Source organism: Trichechus manatus, unplaced genomic scaffold (genome assembly GCF_000243295.1).
Source record: "Trichechus manatus latirostris isolate Lorelei unplaced genomic scaffold, TriManLat1.0 scaffold00015, whole genome shotgun sequence".
NCBI classification, from domain to species: domain Eukaryota; kingdom Metazoa; phylum Chordata; class Mammalia; order Sirenia; family Trichechidae; genus Trichechus; species Trichechus manatus.
In genome coordinates this window covers 25691803-25708594 of record NW_004443951.1, presented here as the reverse complement: position 1 = coordinate 25708594, position 16792 = coordinate 25691803, and the positions used below count along the sequence as shown (strand labels likewise).

Genomic DNA, 16792 nt, shown 5'->3' with positions numbered 1-16792 from the left:
ACCGCCACGAATTAAGCTCTGCCCCACATTTTTTGCGGAAGAAACCCATACGTGAGCAAAAGCAGATTATACGTAAATAAGCGTTAAAACACTTCTTCCGTTAAGAAAACTTCTCTGACCAACAAAGGTTAACGTTTAAGAGCCTACTATACCGCAAACCATAGGATAAGACTTCTCGGGTTCTCCTTGTGCTGTGGACCTTGCCATTGCTAGACTTCAGGTCTCCGATTTGAACCTTCCCTCTTAATTGAAGTCCTCCCAATAGCATTGAGTCTTCCCACTGAGCCGTCCTTCCTGAATTTCTCCCTCCAAGCTTCCCTTCCCCATCTCCACTTCTCATCTCTGTCAGACGTTCCACTAGTCTTTCCCTCTTCACCCTTATTTCCCTATGTCTTTTCTGTCCCTCCTGTCTTCCTGCCCAGCGGCCTCAATTCTCGCTCCTGGCCGATCCGCTACCCGGTTCTCCTTTCATTTCCATGCTTCAGCGACTCCCCACTCCACCCCCACCCCACCCCCACCCCCCCCCCCCCCCCCATTGAACGCAACCCGGCCCGCACGCAGCCGTTGAGGGGGGCGTGGCCCCGCGAGTAACAGGTCTCCCCCCGCCACACTCCGCGGGCCCGCGCACAGACAAAGACATTCCACAGCCCCTGCCCCCTCCGCGCACTCAGCCAGAAGGGGGAGGAGACACGTGTCCCGTTAGCACCGAGTCACGTGGAAAAGAAAACGAACGAAGCCCGCGGCCACCTGCGCATGCGCAAAAACCTTAGGCCTGGCGGGCTCAGAGGAAAGAGAGGAGTGGGGAGGCGACTTCTTCGGCAGCCTCGGTGGTGCGCAGGCGCTGTGGCTCCACTGGGAACTTTGTTCTCCGCGGAGAAACCCAAGGGCGGTGCCGGTGGCTGGTTGCGCACGCGCGCCGCTTTATTTCCGGTGCTCTCTCTTGCTGGGTCGCTCCGGTCGGCTTCGGTCGCGGTCGTTCAGGCTCTCCCACCTTCGCTAACCGCCGCTCGGGCCTCTGTCGCTGCCGCGTCGCTTCCTCGATCCCTCGACCGCACATCCTCCCCAATGCAGCGCCGGGACGACCCCGCCGCGCGCATGAGCCGGTCCTCGGGCCGCAGCGGCTCCATGGACCCTTCAGGTGCCCACCCCTCAGTGCGTCAGACACCGTCTCGGCAGCCACCGCTGCCTCACCGGTCCCGGGGAGGCGGAGGAGGATCCCGGGGGGGCGCCCGGGCTTCGCCCGCCACGCAGCCGCCACCGCTGCTGCCGCCCTCGGCCACTGGTCCCGACGCGACAGTAGGTCCAGCGCCGACCCCGCTGCTGCCCCCTTCAGCCACTGCCTCCGTCAAAATGGAGCCAGAGAACAAGTACCTGCCCGAGCTTATGGCGGAGAAGGACTCGCTCGACCCGTCCTTCACTCACGCCATGCAGTTGCTGACGGCAGGTAAGCGGGCCGCCCGGCCACCCGGGGGCGTGGGTGGCAGCGGCTTTGTTCCTCGCGCTTCCCGCCCCTTCGGGACCGAGGCATTCGTGAACTCCCCTACTCTGATCTTCGGAAGCCTGCATTCCAAATCCTCATTCCTGCCCAGGATGCGAGGGGGAATTTCTAGGCTGCAGTGGAGGCCCGAAGGCAGCTTGGCGATCTCTTAGCGCAAAGATCTTGATGGATGTGCTGAGCTTTCCACCCTGTTTCCAACCCTTCCCCCTCCCACTTCTTGCAGCTGCCCCGCGCTCTTGAGTGCTGAGATTCTTCCAGAAATGAACGTTTGTTTCCCTCTTGGCCCAAAGGGAAAGCCTTTGCGATTGCTGGTGGCGGTGTAAGAAGATGAAGACCGAGCCTGAATGGGGAGGGACCGTGGGAGAGAGGGTTTCGGTGAGGTGGAGTGAGGCTTGAGTGCCCTGTCCAGCGCGCCGCCAACACTGGGGCCGGGGCGGACTTAGCGTAACAGGAGCTTAAGTTTCCCCGAGGTAGGAGCGACCTGTGGGAATCGAAGCTTGAGGTTTTCTGAATCAGATTTCCGACTTCGGCCGCTAAAATAATTAATTGCTACAGGGCCAGAAGATTCGCCCCCTTTTATTTTGCAGTGTGTGTTTACCTTCATCATTCAAGAAGGGAAAAATAACCCTAGAGACAGTGAAGTGAGATGATAGAGGGAGGTGAGGGACTTCAGGATGGTTTGCTTGCCGTTTCGCAACGAGATTGAGAGAAGTTGCACGATGCCTGTACCTGAAAGTCTTCGTCTTTTTGGTTTTTCTTTTGGTTTCAGTTGTGAACTAGAGATTAGGAATGGTAGTCTTTGTTCTCTGTAGACTAGCACTCCTTTCCTGATCGGCCCTGGCCAATCATCTAGTCGCTCTGATTTGCCTTGTTTCTAGTTAAGACATTTTAATAAGTATTTCTTACGATACCTAAATGTTATTAAGCAAGTAAAAATTCACAGCCTTCAGCATTAAATGAGTAGTTGGACTCTGATCAGGTTGATATAAAAGGCAGATCATTATGAAGACATAATTTCCCTCCCTTTTGTTGTCTTATCTCCCAACATTGGTAAGGAGTTTTTTAAACAGCAAAGGACGTGGTGGTTAAGAATAAAAACATTTTGATAAACTGCTTACATTTTTTAACTCACTGTTTTGCTGTCCTGTCCACCAGTCCAGATTGTTTGAAACATAATTGTTCATTGTGTTCTTCTGGCAAGTTCTTAGACATCAGTAATTGCTTTTTATCTTTATGTTTTTTCACAATGCCTTGCATATAGCAAACACCAAAAATGTCTGGTTGAATCTGAAAAAATGTACATGCAGACTCAGGGATGTCAGACTAATTGGTAAAGGTTGACTTGATGGTCTAATTTTTATTTACCCAAATCTTTAATCAGTCTAGGTTACATGCATGACAAAAAAATAACAAATTTTAGAACTTCGAAGTGTTGGCTTGGGTTTAAAATTCTGACCCTTAACTAGTTACATGGCCTTTGGGAAACTTTCTGAACCTCAGTAACCTCATCTGTAGTGTGAGAATGATAAGTTATGATGATTAATGTGTAAAAGCACTAGCGCAGTTCCCTTTGACCTATAATCAGTAGGTAATAATTTGTCACCTCAATTGTCTTCTAGTTGTAAATCCGTGGTAGCAAACAAAGTATGAAAATTCGGGATATTTTTTGCCTTTCTGACCGAACATCAAGTACCCAGTGTGGTGTTCACCTTTTTAAGCAAAAGATGGTTTCTTAGGATAACCTTCAAAAACTATTGATCCTTAAGAGCTACTTATAATTTTCATCCTCCCTTCTTAACTTAAGCTTAACTTCTATCAAGAGAGTGCCTTTTAATTTTTTTAACTTTGGCTTTTTTTATGTCTTTTTTTCCAAAGAAAAAGTCAAATTTTAATTGGAGAAATGGGATTGAGGTAATGCTGGGAAAACAGAACTGGGATATAGGGATACTTCTTAGCTTGGATAAGTCTTGATCTGTGTTGGGTCCAGCTTTTAAGGTATTTCTGAATGATCTGGAAAAGGGAATGCTGTGAAGTCACAACCAACTTCGAGGAAGTGAGATTCTGAGAACACAGAATAGTATGTAGTGGTTGTACATGATGAGGACACATGTAAGAAAAAAATAGCTAACACTTACTGTGCCAGGCAATGGTCTGAGCGCTTTACATTAAATATTTAATTTTCATGGTAACACAACGAGGAAGTTACTCTTACCCTTATTTTCACCTATGAGGAAACCAAGGCACACAGTTTAAATAATTTGCCCAGGGTAGCAAAGTTAGTAAGCAACATAGCCAGGATTTGAACTCAGTCTGAGTCTAGGACTCTGGGTCCACACACTTATCCCTCCCTTCCCCCCACCTGCTGCAACTTAAGGATTAAGCCCTAATGAGACAAAATATTAAAAAAACTATTTGAAAGCATCGGAGAGCTAACAGGTTAGTTAGTGAAGATGATAAGGCCAAAATGCAGAAGAAAACCCAGAGAGTAGAGGCTAACACTTGGGACTGTGACTCCCCCACGCACCTCTACCCATTCTCCAAAAGGTGTCACAAGACTTAGAGTACTCTTCTGCACTGCCCACGCATCTCTCCCTGACCATTTCCCAGCTTTATTTTATTTTGAGCTTATCAGCATCTGATGCACCATATGTTCTAATTATGTATTTGTTTGTTGATCACCCCTTATCCTTCACGACTAGAAGGTCAGCTTCAAGAGGGCAGAGAATTTTTCTGCTTTGTTCACCAGTGTATCTCCTGTACCTAGAAGAGTGCTGCACAGGGTGACCTCTTACTGACTGTTTGGTGAATGAATACTCTTCTTCGTTATGTGATGAAAAAATATGGACACAGGTTTAAAGGATGTAGATTTTGAATATAAACTTCTATGTTAGCCAAATTGATATTGAACTGTGATAGCAATTAAATACAAGGACTCAAAGTCAACATTCAGAAAGTTTTCGGATAGAAAAAAATTCATTGTGTGTTAATATATTTACATAATGTAAAATGCTTTTTTATACATATCAGTGTTCTTTTTCTACTTCCTACTACTAGGAAAATATACATTAATATAAAAGTTCGGGAATAAGTAAACATTTTGAGTAGATTAACAATTCCCAGAAGATCTTGAAGGGATACTGAGAAATCCATCCTTCAGAAGCACACAATGGAGAACATTTTACAAAATCTGTTGAAACTTCAAAATAGTTAATTATTTTATTTATAATATGCTATAGGGAGATATTGAGACCTTCCCGGTTCATTCTACAGGGCTAGCAAAACGTGCTATTAAAACTGGGAAGTGTTTAATGAGAAACTAATGTTCTCTGTAAACTTTCATCTGCAGTACAATGAAAGAAAAAAAAAACCTGGAAAGTGGAATTGCAGAAGAACTATAGACCAAGTATAGGTATAAATATTAGAAAAGAAAGAGGCAAAATTAATCACTGTTTGCAACATGGTTGTTTACCTAGAAAAGTGGTCAGTAATGAGGCTGATTAGAAGATAAAGATGTACATATCAGTAGGTTTCTGATCTATAAGCAAACAGCCATTTAGAATATGAATGGACAAAAGGATCTAATTTTTAGAATAATATAAAATGCCATGAGATAAGCAGTAGAAATCAATTCAAAATGTATGTGAATATTCATAACAAACAATAACAATAATATTCTTTGTAGAGCATGTTAACATGTGCCAGGAAATCAACGCAACTCATTTTATAGTCATTATCTCCATCCTTCTGGCCATCCAACAAAGCGTGAAGACTTTTTATCCCAATATTACTAGTGTTGTTAGTTGCCATCAAGTTGATTCCAACTCAAGGCGACCCCATGTGTGCAGGGTAGAACACATTGGGTTTTCAAGGCTGTGACCTTTCAGAAGCAGATCACCAGGCCTGTCTTCCAAGGTGCCTCTGGGCAAGTTCAAACCGCCGACCTTTCAGCTAGTAGTTGAGTGCTTAACCATTTGCACCAACCAAGGACTCATCCCAGTGTTAGAAATGAAGAATATTCGATCACATGGCTAGTGTAATCGAATTAAAATTTTGCTGAGGGAGATAAAGGAAGATCTGAATAAATAAATAAGCTGTGTCCTCTGGGAGAGGGGGGACCTCATGTTAGAAGGATGACGATACTCTTAAATTAACCTGTTGAGTTTGTGCATTTTCCAAACAAATTCCAACTGGATTTATTTTTTTAACTTGACAAGTAGAATATAAAGTAGATAAAAGAGCAAATGAAGATAAATAATAGATTTTTTTTGAGATAGGAAATAATAAAAACTTGCTACATTGACAACAACTAAGTCAAATAGCACTTAAGGCTTGAAAGAATGTAAACTAGAAGGAACTCTTAAACATATTGTTGGAAGTGTGAATTAGTACAACCACTTTGGATAATGGTTTGGTGTTCTGAAACCTAAGCACTCACATTCCTTAAAACTCAGCAACTCCATTCTGAGAAATATGCCCAAAGAAACTTTTGCACATGAGCATCTCATTCATAAAGCTACGCGCCTTGCTCACAAAGTGGTAAAACTTGTTCTACCATTGATTGGATACTGTGATATATTCACAAAATGAAATACATAATACAGCAGTGAAAAATGAGTGAACTACAGCTACATGCAACAATGTGGAGAAATCTTAGAAATCTAATGTTAGGTGAAAAAGTTAGGTCCCAGAGGACTAAATACAGTTCAATACTATTTTTATGGAACATAAATACTAGGAAGATTAAGCACAATATTGTTAAACATGAATATTTTTGTTATAAAGCATTTCCCTTCAAAACTAAATATGTGCTGACTCTGACTCAGCAATTGGAGTCTTAGGTGTTTATCACAGATAAATTAAATCTCAAATTTATACAAAACCTGTACACAAATGTTCATAGTAGTTTTTTTTTTTTTTTTTTTTTGGTAATAACCAAAAACTAAAAAACCAAATGCCTCCAACAGGTAAATAGTTAAACTGTGGTGCATCTATGCTGTTGAATACTACTCAGCAGTAAAAAGAAATGAACTGTTGATACATGCAACAACTTCGGTGGATCTCAAGAGAATTATGCTGAGTGAAAAAAGCCAATCTTAAAAGATTACATACTGTATGATTCCATTAATATAACATTCTTGAAATGACAAAATAAACAGATGGAGAACAGATTAGTGGTTGCTGGTAGTTAGGGAGGGGACAGGGACGTAGGTGACTGGCTCTAAAAGGGTAGCATGAGGGATTCTTGTGATGGAACTCTTTTGTATCTTGACTGTGGTAGTGGTCACACAAATCTATACATGTGATAAAATTGTGTAGAATTAAACACACACAAATAAATGCATGTAATTGGTAAATCTAAATAGAGTTAGTGGATTGTACTAATGTTAATTTTCTGGCAGTTAAATATTGTACTGTAGATATGCAGGGTGTTACCACAGGGAAAACTGGGTAAAGGTTATACAAGATCTCTATTGTTTTTTATAACTGCATATAAAACTACGATTATCTCAAAGTTAAAAAAAAATTTTGTTTTTAAAAAGAAAAAATTATATCCTAAGTTCTAAATTGTGCCCTACAGAAGAGATTTGGGACACCATGGTCAATATGCTGTAACAAGGTTTGCCACTACCCTGGAATATGAGAATTGAGCCTGTAAGAATTGACTGGACGGCGTAGATTTGGTTTGCACGCTCCTAAGAACTGCAGATAACTCAGTTTAGTGAGGGAAGGGGTACTGTGGTGAGATATGTGAACCAAGGGCATTGAGAGTAGAGGAGTGCATGACCTCTGACCCTTTGGAGCAGATACCGTGAATCTTGCTCCCCTAGAAACACTGTCTCCAGGTGACTTAGAAAATCTTGATTATTGTCTTGTTCCTTATGCAGTGCTTATGGAATGTTCAGTTAATGAAATATACCTGTTAATCTGTTTTAGTTAGGCCAATTCAGTTGATAAAGTTTGTATATAATTTTTACAAATTTCTTTAGTGGTAACTTTGTTTTGTTAAATCTTTTTTAATTAAACCTTTTTGAATGTACATATGAATATGTCCAAGGCTGGGACACTGAAGCTGTAGCTAGTAGTGGAGAAGAGATGGCAGGATAAATGTTTAAAATTTTCACTGAAGACCACTTCTTTCTTGGCTGGAGCCTGTTTTCTATCCAGTTCTAAGCCTTGCTTACTGTTTTGGTTGAGTCCTCATCTAACTCATGGCATTTACATTTTGGCTCAACTTTATTACTCCCGTGCCAGTAAAAAAAAGCAGATTTTGTGTTTTGCAAACAAAACTAATCACAACCAAATTGATAAGTTAACAAATATTTATTTAAATATCCACTGTATGCCACATACATTATCTTCAATCCTTATACCAGGTAGACATCATTAACTCCTCCCCTTCCCCTTTTTTTATTATCCCCTTTTTAAAAGTAAGAAGACTGAAAGGTTAAATGATTTGCCCAAAGTCATACACCAAACATTTAGCAGAGCTGGGAATCAAACCCTGTTCTGCCTAGTTTTAAAACTCATTATCTTTTCCTCTGAGACATCCCTTTAAGACACATCTTCAACGTGAGAGCTTAGTCTGATTGTGATAAGACCTACAAAACCAGGAAAGATCTAAGTTATAGTAAAAGTTAGCAGTAAAAGAAATGTGACAAAGTTAGTCGAATTTGCTCTGATTGGTTTTGTGAAGTGACCTGGGTTTAAGTACTTGCTCTGTCACTAATTAGATTATGATCTTGGACAAGTTACTTTTCTGAGCCCAGATTTCTTCATCTATTAAATGAGGTTATTACTGGTTATAAAGATTAAATGAAATACTACAAAATTCCTGACACATAGAAGGTACTGGATATTATTAAGTGTCTGGCCAGGAAACAAATGAGTCACTTCTCTGTGTTGTTTACACCTCAGCTTTTCTTTCTTTGGCTCTTGGGCTGTCCAAGGTCTCCAAAGGCCCAGGCAAAGATCGCTTAAAGGAGTAGGTTTCAAAAAGGTTGTCTAGAAAGTACTTTTGCCTGAGGGAAAGTCATTTTAGGAAACTTCTCTTTGATTTTATTTTTTTTTCTTGCGATTACAGTTAGCCCTAGCTCTCTAAGGGAAATTAAGCCAAGGAGAGAAGTACAGAGTTGAAAAAGAAAAGAAAGATTATCAGGGAACTGAACATCTGAGGCACCTGCAAAACCCTTTCATTGTTTTTAGGCTGCATGACTGTGTCTGAGTGTGTAAACTGTATTTCACAAAATTTTATCAAAATCAGCCCTTCTTTGTTTAAATGAATTGCCCCCCCCCCACCCCCGCAATTGTTAGGAAACAGCATATAACAGAAAAGGCATGGGGATTTAATCCTTATTCTGGTACTTTAACAGACCTAGGGGTGGTTGTTTAACTTCTCTGAGTTTCCTTTTGTCAGTTGTAAAATGGGAATAGTACCTCCTACTTCACTGAGTATTTTGTTTGTTTGAGATAAACAAGGTAGCATTTGTACAGTGATATATATATATAGACACTGAATAATTGTTTAGTCTACTCCCCTCCTAAACATCGAAGCTAATCCTTCTTGAAGGCTCAAGTTGCTTCTTAGTCTCTTGCTTTCTAGGGTAAAATCCCCTGATTCTGTTATCTTTTTAATTCTCCGTCAGTCTTAAATCATTGTTTTTTGAATTCTCTGAAGATGTTTTCATGTTCTCAAAAGAATTGTGAGAAAAATTGGATAAAAGGATTCTAAGATCTGACTAGTTTAAAATATAGCAGAAGGTTACATGTTATAGGAAGGCTGTGAATTCACAGTGTGCATTATATTGCATATAAAGAAACCTTTCTACTGGGTTCAGTTTTGCAGTCCTGCTTCTATAGGAATACAACAGATTAACAAAAGTTTGAGTCTTATCTCTTGCACCAACCAAGAAAGGTTTTTGGAAAGTGGTATAAAATACAGCTGAAGGGCCTAGTTAGATGATAAAACCCATCGCGGTCGAGTCGATTCCAACTCATAGCGACCCTGTAGGACATGTCAGAACTGCACCGGAGGGTTTCCAAGGCAGACTGCCACATCTTTCTCCCTCAGAGAGCGGGTGGATTCAAACTGCCGACCTTCTGGTTAACAGCTGATGCTTAACCACTGTGCCACCAGGGCAATTAGAAAACACAGAGGGGCACAGATAAAATGAGGTATGTAATTTGTTCCACATTGTTACAAACTACGCAGTGATGTTTTCAGATCAGAATTTTGGAGGCTTTGTTGCTGTAGGACTTTTCAGGATTGAGTACCCAACTTTCCTGCTTGGAAACTCAAGAAGAGGTGTATTCAGGTGGTAGCCTCAAAAGGAGTGACCAGGAAAAATTAATATTAGCAATAGGCGGGGAGGGGTAGAGGTCCGGGTATACCACCAATAAAATGGTAAACACAGGGTGTTGAATGAAGCATTTGGTCTGTTTTAAGGTCAAATTTGTTTTCTGTTCAAAGCAGTGAAATATAGGAATGTGAAGGCTCTGTCATTTACAGTTCTTCTGAAAGGATAAAGGGTTTAGTTAAGAATATCTACAAATATGATTAGCAGTTTAAATTGTCAGAAAACGAGAGTGTGCTTTGAGGCATAAGTAGGTCAGTGAGCTCTATGTATACTACAGGATGTGACATAACATCTAACAGAAGCCTGCAGTTTGAAATTCTGAGCTTTTGTGAAGTCTGTCAGAGTCAAAGCTTTCCTTCATCTGTGTACTTCACTGCTGGACTTAGTCTAAAAGTTATTTTTAAAAACTGTTAAGGGCATAGAATTTTGAAATGTATTTGAAATAGGGTATCTTTGCCTCTTAGACCAGTGGTTTTCAAAGTGTGGTCCCTAGACTAACAACAGAAACATCACTTGGTAACTTGTTAGAGATGCAAATTCCTAACACAAATCCCATACCTGCTCAATCAGAAATTTGGGGTGAAGCCCAGCGATCTAGTTTAACAAGCCTTCCAGGTGATTTTGATGCATACTGAAGTTTGAGAACCCTTGCCTTATCTTTTAGAGCAGAGGCTTCAAACCCGTTCTGGTTCAAACCCCTGCTGAGAATTTGCATTTCTAACAAGTTGCTGGAGGTGATGCTAATGCTGCTGGTTAGGAACCAATTCTGAGAACCAGTAGTAGAGCAGTGATTCTCAAAATTTGTTATACATAAGAATCACCTAGGGATCTTGTTAAAATGTAGATTCTGATTCAGTATATCTGGGGGTGGAAATTAAAATTCTCAGCAGGGGTTTGAACCAGTTCCATGCCCTGGTTAGAGTTCCTATCATAACACTTAACTATACTTCATTTCCACCCCCATAGCCTGGGAACTCCAGTGTATAAACATAGTAGGGATAGAGACAATGTTTGACTTGCCTTTATTGTATCTCCTGTGCTTTGCAAAGTAGGTGTCTGGCCCTTAGTAAATTTCCCATAGTGGTTAATGATCAGACTTGTATCTCTCCCTTTATATGCCTCTATATAGGATGCTCAACGTTTGCAATCACTTAATGATCAAATGATTGAAGTTCCGTAATGATAGAGAATCTTCTAACAATTGGATACCCAGGTTCTGTCTGATCAGGGCTAAAGAAACTGTTCTGTCTTTATAGCAACCACATGAAATATCGCCTTCATTTTACAAATGATGAAACCAAAATTCAAAGAAATTAAATAACTATTCTAAGTTCACAAAACTAGTAAGAGGCAGAGTCAGGAACCAGGTCTTTCAGACTCTTTAAGAACTGCCATCTAAAGCACTACTGTCACAGTGAAATGGTAATGGGTTTCATTAAGATACAACTATACTTTTTCTTGATATAAATGTTTATGTATTTATTTTTTAGTTCTTTTGTCCTCTTTTCCCCTGTCACTCCCATTAGTTTGTTTAATTAGCTTATTCTCAAACATTTGAATGCCTCTTATTAGAGGCTCCAGGCGGGGATAGAAGAACAAACTGCTCTTACAGAACCCAGCTTTGGGTTTCCTATTTGGCGCTTTCAGTCAGTCTCTCCCTGAAATCAGCACTGTCAGTCTAAACCATTTGACCTCATTCATACAGTAAGCAAACTTGTAAATTTGCTTTTATTTACTAGAGCAAAAATAAATTGAATTCACTTTGTCTCATTCAGAAATTGAGAAGATTCAGAAAGGGGATTCAAAAAAGGATGATGAGGAGAATTACTTGGATTTATTTTCTCACAAGAACATGAAGCTAAAGGAGCGGGTATTGATACCTGTCAAGCAGTATCCCAAGGTAAGGCGAAAAGTACGTTGCTATTTTGAGTTATCTTTGTAGGTGTGAGAGTCATGGGCTGTAATAAAGACTTTTGGGGGTTGTGATACATCAGAAACTTGAGCCTGTGAAGCTGCTCTTCCATGCTTGCGGTGCCTGTTTCTGGCACTGGTCATGAGTCTAAGTCAATAACTAATAGCATAGCTGTAGCCAGGAAAGAAGTATAGTCATCTTATCAAAAAGAGCTCCTTTCTCAAGTGTTTGTTCAGGCTTTGCGGAAGGTTTAAAGAAATAATTGAACCCTGAAGAGTTGCTGTCTGTCAAAAGATTGGCCTAAAATCGTTATGTGCCGTCGAGTCAGTTCCGATTCATAGCAACGCTGTGTACAACAGAACAAAATGCTGTCCAGTCCTGCGCCATCCTCACAGTTGTTGTTATGCTTGAGCCCACTGTTGAGCCACCGTGTCGGTCCATCTCATTGAGAGTCTTTCTCTTTTTTGCCAACCCTCTACTTTACCAAGCATGATGTCCTTCTCCAGAGACTCATCCCTTCTGATAGCATGTCCAAAGTATGTGACATGAAGTCTTGCCATCCTTGCTTCTAAGGAGCATTCTGGCTGTACTTGTTCCAAGGCAGATTTGTTTGTTTTTCTGGCAGTCCATAGTATATTCAGTATTTTTCACCAATACCATAATTCAAAGGCATCAGTTCTTCTCCGGTCTTCCCTATTCGTTGTACAGCTTTCACATGCACATGAGGCCACTGAAAATACCATGACTTGGGTCAGGTGCACCTTGGTCCTCAAAGTGACATCTTTGCTTTTTAACACTTTAAAGAGGTCTTTGACAGCAGATTTGCCGGATGCAATATGTTGTTTGATTTCTTGACTGCTGCTTCCATGGGCATTGATTAGATCTAAAAATCATTAAATAAGAGGAAATGTACAGTAACACAAATCTTTTGAACTGTATAAAGTTAATTTTATTTCTTACTCAAGGTTTACTTTTAAGCAAATACTTGCTTTATCCTTTGTTTATTTTAGGGAAAGCAATAGTTACATTTAGCTTACTAAACTACTGCTACCAAAGAGTGCCATATGTCTGTTTTGTTCTGAGGTCACTGCCTTAAAAACATTTATATAAAGTACAGAGGGTTACAGTGTGATATTATGGAAAGAGCACCGGACTGCATCAGGAAACTCAAATTCAAGTCTTGGAACTGCCACTTTCTAGATGGGTAACCTTATGTTAATCACTTTATCAGTATAGCCTCAGTACATCTTTCAGTAAAATGGGAATGGTAATACTCTGCCTATTTTACAGGGTTATTGAAGATCAAATGAGATAATGTATATAGAAACATTTTATAGGAACATGTGTATTTAGAGACCTGTTCTTTTATTTTCTGTCAGTTTAATTTTGTGGGGAAGATCCTTGGACCACAAGGGAATACAATCAAAAGACTTCAAGAAGAGACTGGTGCAAAGATCTCTGTGTTGGGAAAGGGCTCGATGAGAGACAAAGCCAAGGTAAGCTCAGCATTGATGAGGTAAGAGGATGCCCTGGTGCCTTCTAGTTGCCTAGAGCCCAGTATGGATGTCTTATGGAAGCAAGCGTTTTATGTAGGTACAGAATGTGACTCCGTTGAGTTGGATGCAAGAGATTATAGACCAAGTTAATTTACTTGCTTTGCAGCCCTGGAAGGACTCAGATGTGCCCCAGCAGATGCTCTTTCTGACTTGACTGCATAGTAATGGAAAGAGCAGTAGCAACTTTGGCATTAGTGAACTTATCTGTAAAAACTTGGAAGGAGAACTGGATGTCCTAAAACTTACCCAGACTGAAGGCTGTAAAATGTGAACAGCACATCTCCTTTCAGTAACACTGAAAAGTGAGAGCAGTAGTGTAACGAGTATAGGTGAGTTTCAGGATTAGTTGATTTATTTTCCAGCCAGTAGGAATATGAGGCCTGTTAAATGAATGTATACCAAAGGGGAACCATAAGTAATTCTGACAACAGAATCTAATGCTTCTTTTTATTCCCCCTGTGCTAAACAGCCCCATATAATGTGTACTCTTTGTAAGTGCCAAGAAACTTTCCACCGAAACAGAATAATCTTAGCCTTGTAGGGTCAACTTTTTAGATGAGATATTACCTGCTACAGTTTAAAAGATTGCTCTTCCATGCCCCCTTTAAGCGGCCTAGTTGGCAAACATTGTTTTCTCAGACCATCTTCTTTTGTCCAGAGGACAGATAGGAATCCACTTAGGGCTGAAGTATGTTTGTCTAGCTAGTGAAACTTACATGAGCTTTTCTGTCTGTCCTAACATCTTTTCTCTCCCAGAACTCTCCCAATCAGATAAGCAGAGCTGGTGATTAGCAACTCTACCTAGGATTTAAAAAGAAGTGCTTGGCAAATAGCTGTTCTCTAAATGGAGACTGAAATTAAGCTTTTCTCTTTCATGCCTTTTAATAAGAGCTCCACTTGATACCTCAGGGATTCAAGGCAACAGTTAACTATTAGCAGCAGACCAAGTGAAAGTTTAGCAGCTTGTGTATATTACTGTTCTTCAGAACTTGTTTTACTTTTGTCTTAAACTTTACTGTTTTTCTTAGATATTGGGGTTATTTCTTGCTGACCCTTTGGCCTACAGGTATGGGTGTCATTTTCTCCCTAGTCCATGTGATGTGATGTTGGTCTACATTTTTCCACAGGAGGAGGAACTGCGCAAAGGTGGAGATCCCAAATATGCCCACTTGAATATGGATCTGCATGTCTTCATTGAAGTCTTTGGACCCCCGTGTGAGGCTTATGCTCTTATGGCCCATGCGATGGAGGAAGTCAAGAAGTTTCTAGTACCAGTAAGAAAGTCCATGCCCTGTATTTTTGGAGCAAGGGAGAGCTGGGCTCTTCTGCTGTTGCTAAGGCAGGGCTTCTTAACCGGGGTCTGCATAATCAGAGCTTGTATACTAAGTTGTGCAGTTACATTCATTTTTCTGACGTGGTCCTTTACTTGTACCTAGTTCTCAAAGCATTGTGCACAAGTGCTCCTGGAGTGTGTATTTGCCTGTGATAGAGCCTACATTGAGCTGTTATTGTGACCCAAGGCCACTCTACCCTTCCTTGTGTAAAGTGGTTTTAGTTTTGTGCCCATATCTGTTGTCAGTGTCTTGGGTCTACAGTGTGTCTAGCATTCTAATATCCAGTTAGCAAAGATTTAACAAGCTAAGTATTTTGGCTCTAGTGTGAAACCAGGAGGTTGTGTTAGGAAAATGACTAAGCTGGATCCCTACACTCAAGGGGTTTATGCTTTAGACTCTAAAGAGTTTAGAGGATAATAGCAAAAAACTTACAGAACCCAGTGTATAATCTATTAAATTCTGACCTGGTGCATTCAGGGTATTCTGTCCTAAAAGAGTTTTACTCAAGTAGAGTTTGGTTTGGAAGAGGCATGATTATTAGAGGCTTGGCTGTTGATATCAAACAGTTTGGTGTATAGCTTCTTTCAGACTATAACTGAGACCCAGGAAGAGTTGGGATAGGCCAGGTTATCTGTCTTGCTAATTACCACCTAATCATAGGGTCCGTTCTTTGAATAAATAGAAAATGGTGCCATTTTTACTTCTTAACAAGGCCTGGTGATAGTCAGAGTTAACATGCTACTGCTGAATATTTAATACTAAGGGTAAATCTGGAACCTTAGGATTTGGAGTACTTTTCATCTAGAATTGAGCAAGTTTCATGTTTTCATCACTGAAACTAAGAGGAGGTGAGGTACAATATTTGGTTTTCTTGCATGTAGAATGAAGGAGTTGGAACTAGATGTGGTGTCAAAAGATGTGAGAATTGGTAGAGCAATAATTTATAGGCAGTGTGTCCCCATAATGCTGAGCTCCAAAGATTCTAACTCTGTCTCAAATGTCTCAGCATCTGCTTTACTTCCAAGAACTTCATCTTCACTGGAAGGCTCAAAATGAAACACCCAATTTAAAATGTCCTAGAGAAAATCTCAGAGCTGGTAAATTTTCCCTGGGAGAATTCTCTTTACTCTTTTTGAGGTATTCTATTAAAGCATCCTGAGCTACCAAAATTCTGAAGGATTGCAGAGGGAATGCACATCTCTTCTTTATTATTAGTTTCTAGCATATTTCTTAGAAGGGATAGATTACAAGACTTCCATCTTTGAAAAGGATGCCTGCCAGGGAGACCTGGGTTTTCTTAGTGTTGATGTGGCAGTTGGAGAAATCTGAGCAAATGGGCTGGCATTGGTTACCTGCTTCTCCAATGTATAAGTCTCAAGCAGCAATGGAGTATAAGGTAGGGGGAGGTGGAGAGTTAAGGGAGGCATCTCTGTAGTAACTGTTGTTGTGTTAGGTGCCGTCAAGTCGACTTTAACCCTGTGTACAACAGAGTGAAACACTACCTGGTCCTGTGCCATCCTCAACAATCGTTTCTGTGTTTTAGCCCATTGTTGCAACCACTGTGTCAGTCTGTCTCATTGAGGGTCTTCCTCTTTTGCACTGACCCTCTGCTTTACCAAGCATGATGTCCTTCTCCAGGGACTAGTCCTTCCTGATAACATGCCCAAAGTACGTGAGATGAAGTCTCACCATCCTCACTTCTAACCAGTGTTCTGGCTGTCGTCTTCCAAGACACATTTGTTCATTCTTCAATGGTATATTCAGTATTCTTTGCCAACACTATAATTCAAGGGCATCAATTCTTCTTTGATCTTCCTCATTCATTGTCCAGCTTTTGCATGCGTATGAGGTGATTGAAAATACATGGCTTGGGTCAGGCGTACCTTAGCCCTCAAAGTGACATTTTTGCTTTTTTTTTCTTTTTTTTTTCAACAGTAACACACATGCTGTTTTATGACATTGGTTAACAACCCCACAACATTTTAACCCTCTAAATTCTCAACTTTTTTTTTTTCTTTTGGTGAAACACATAGCCAAAGATACGCCATTTCAAAAATTTTTTTACATACACATTTAAGTGACGTTGACTACGCTCTTCTAATTGTGCTGTTATTCTCACTTAAGATGAAGGCTTACAG

At 40.7% G+C, this 16792-nt stretch overlaps 1 protein-coding gene across 2 annotated transcripts in view; it reads left to right on the top strand.

Moving 5' to 3' along the window:
- Window positions 1-768: 768 nt before the first annotated feature.
- KHDRBS1 (KH RNA binding domain containing, signal transduction associated 1) overlaps window positions 769-16792 on the top strand; it is a 25718-nt gene continuing 9694 nt past the window's right edge. Inside the window, exons 1-4 of one of the 2 annotated variants that reach the window (XM_004372009.3) lie at window positions 769-1444; window positions 11628-11752; window positions 13144-13260; window positions 14448-14594. In XM_004372009.3, the coding sequence (XP_004372066.1) occupies window positions 1066-1444; window positions 11628-11752; window positions 13144-13260; window positions 14448-14594 (768 nt within the window). In that variant the 5' untranslated portion in view covers window positions 769-1065. Of the gene's footprint in view, window positions 1445-11627; window positions 11765-13143; window positions 13261-14447; window positions 14595-16792 lie in introns of both variants that reach the window. The other variant, XM_023727291.1, reaches the window with a different exon arrangement.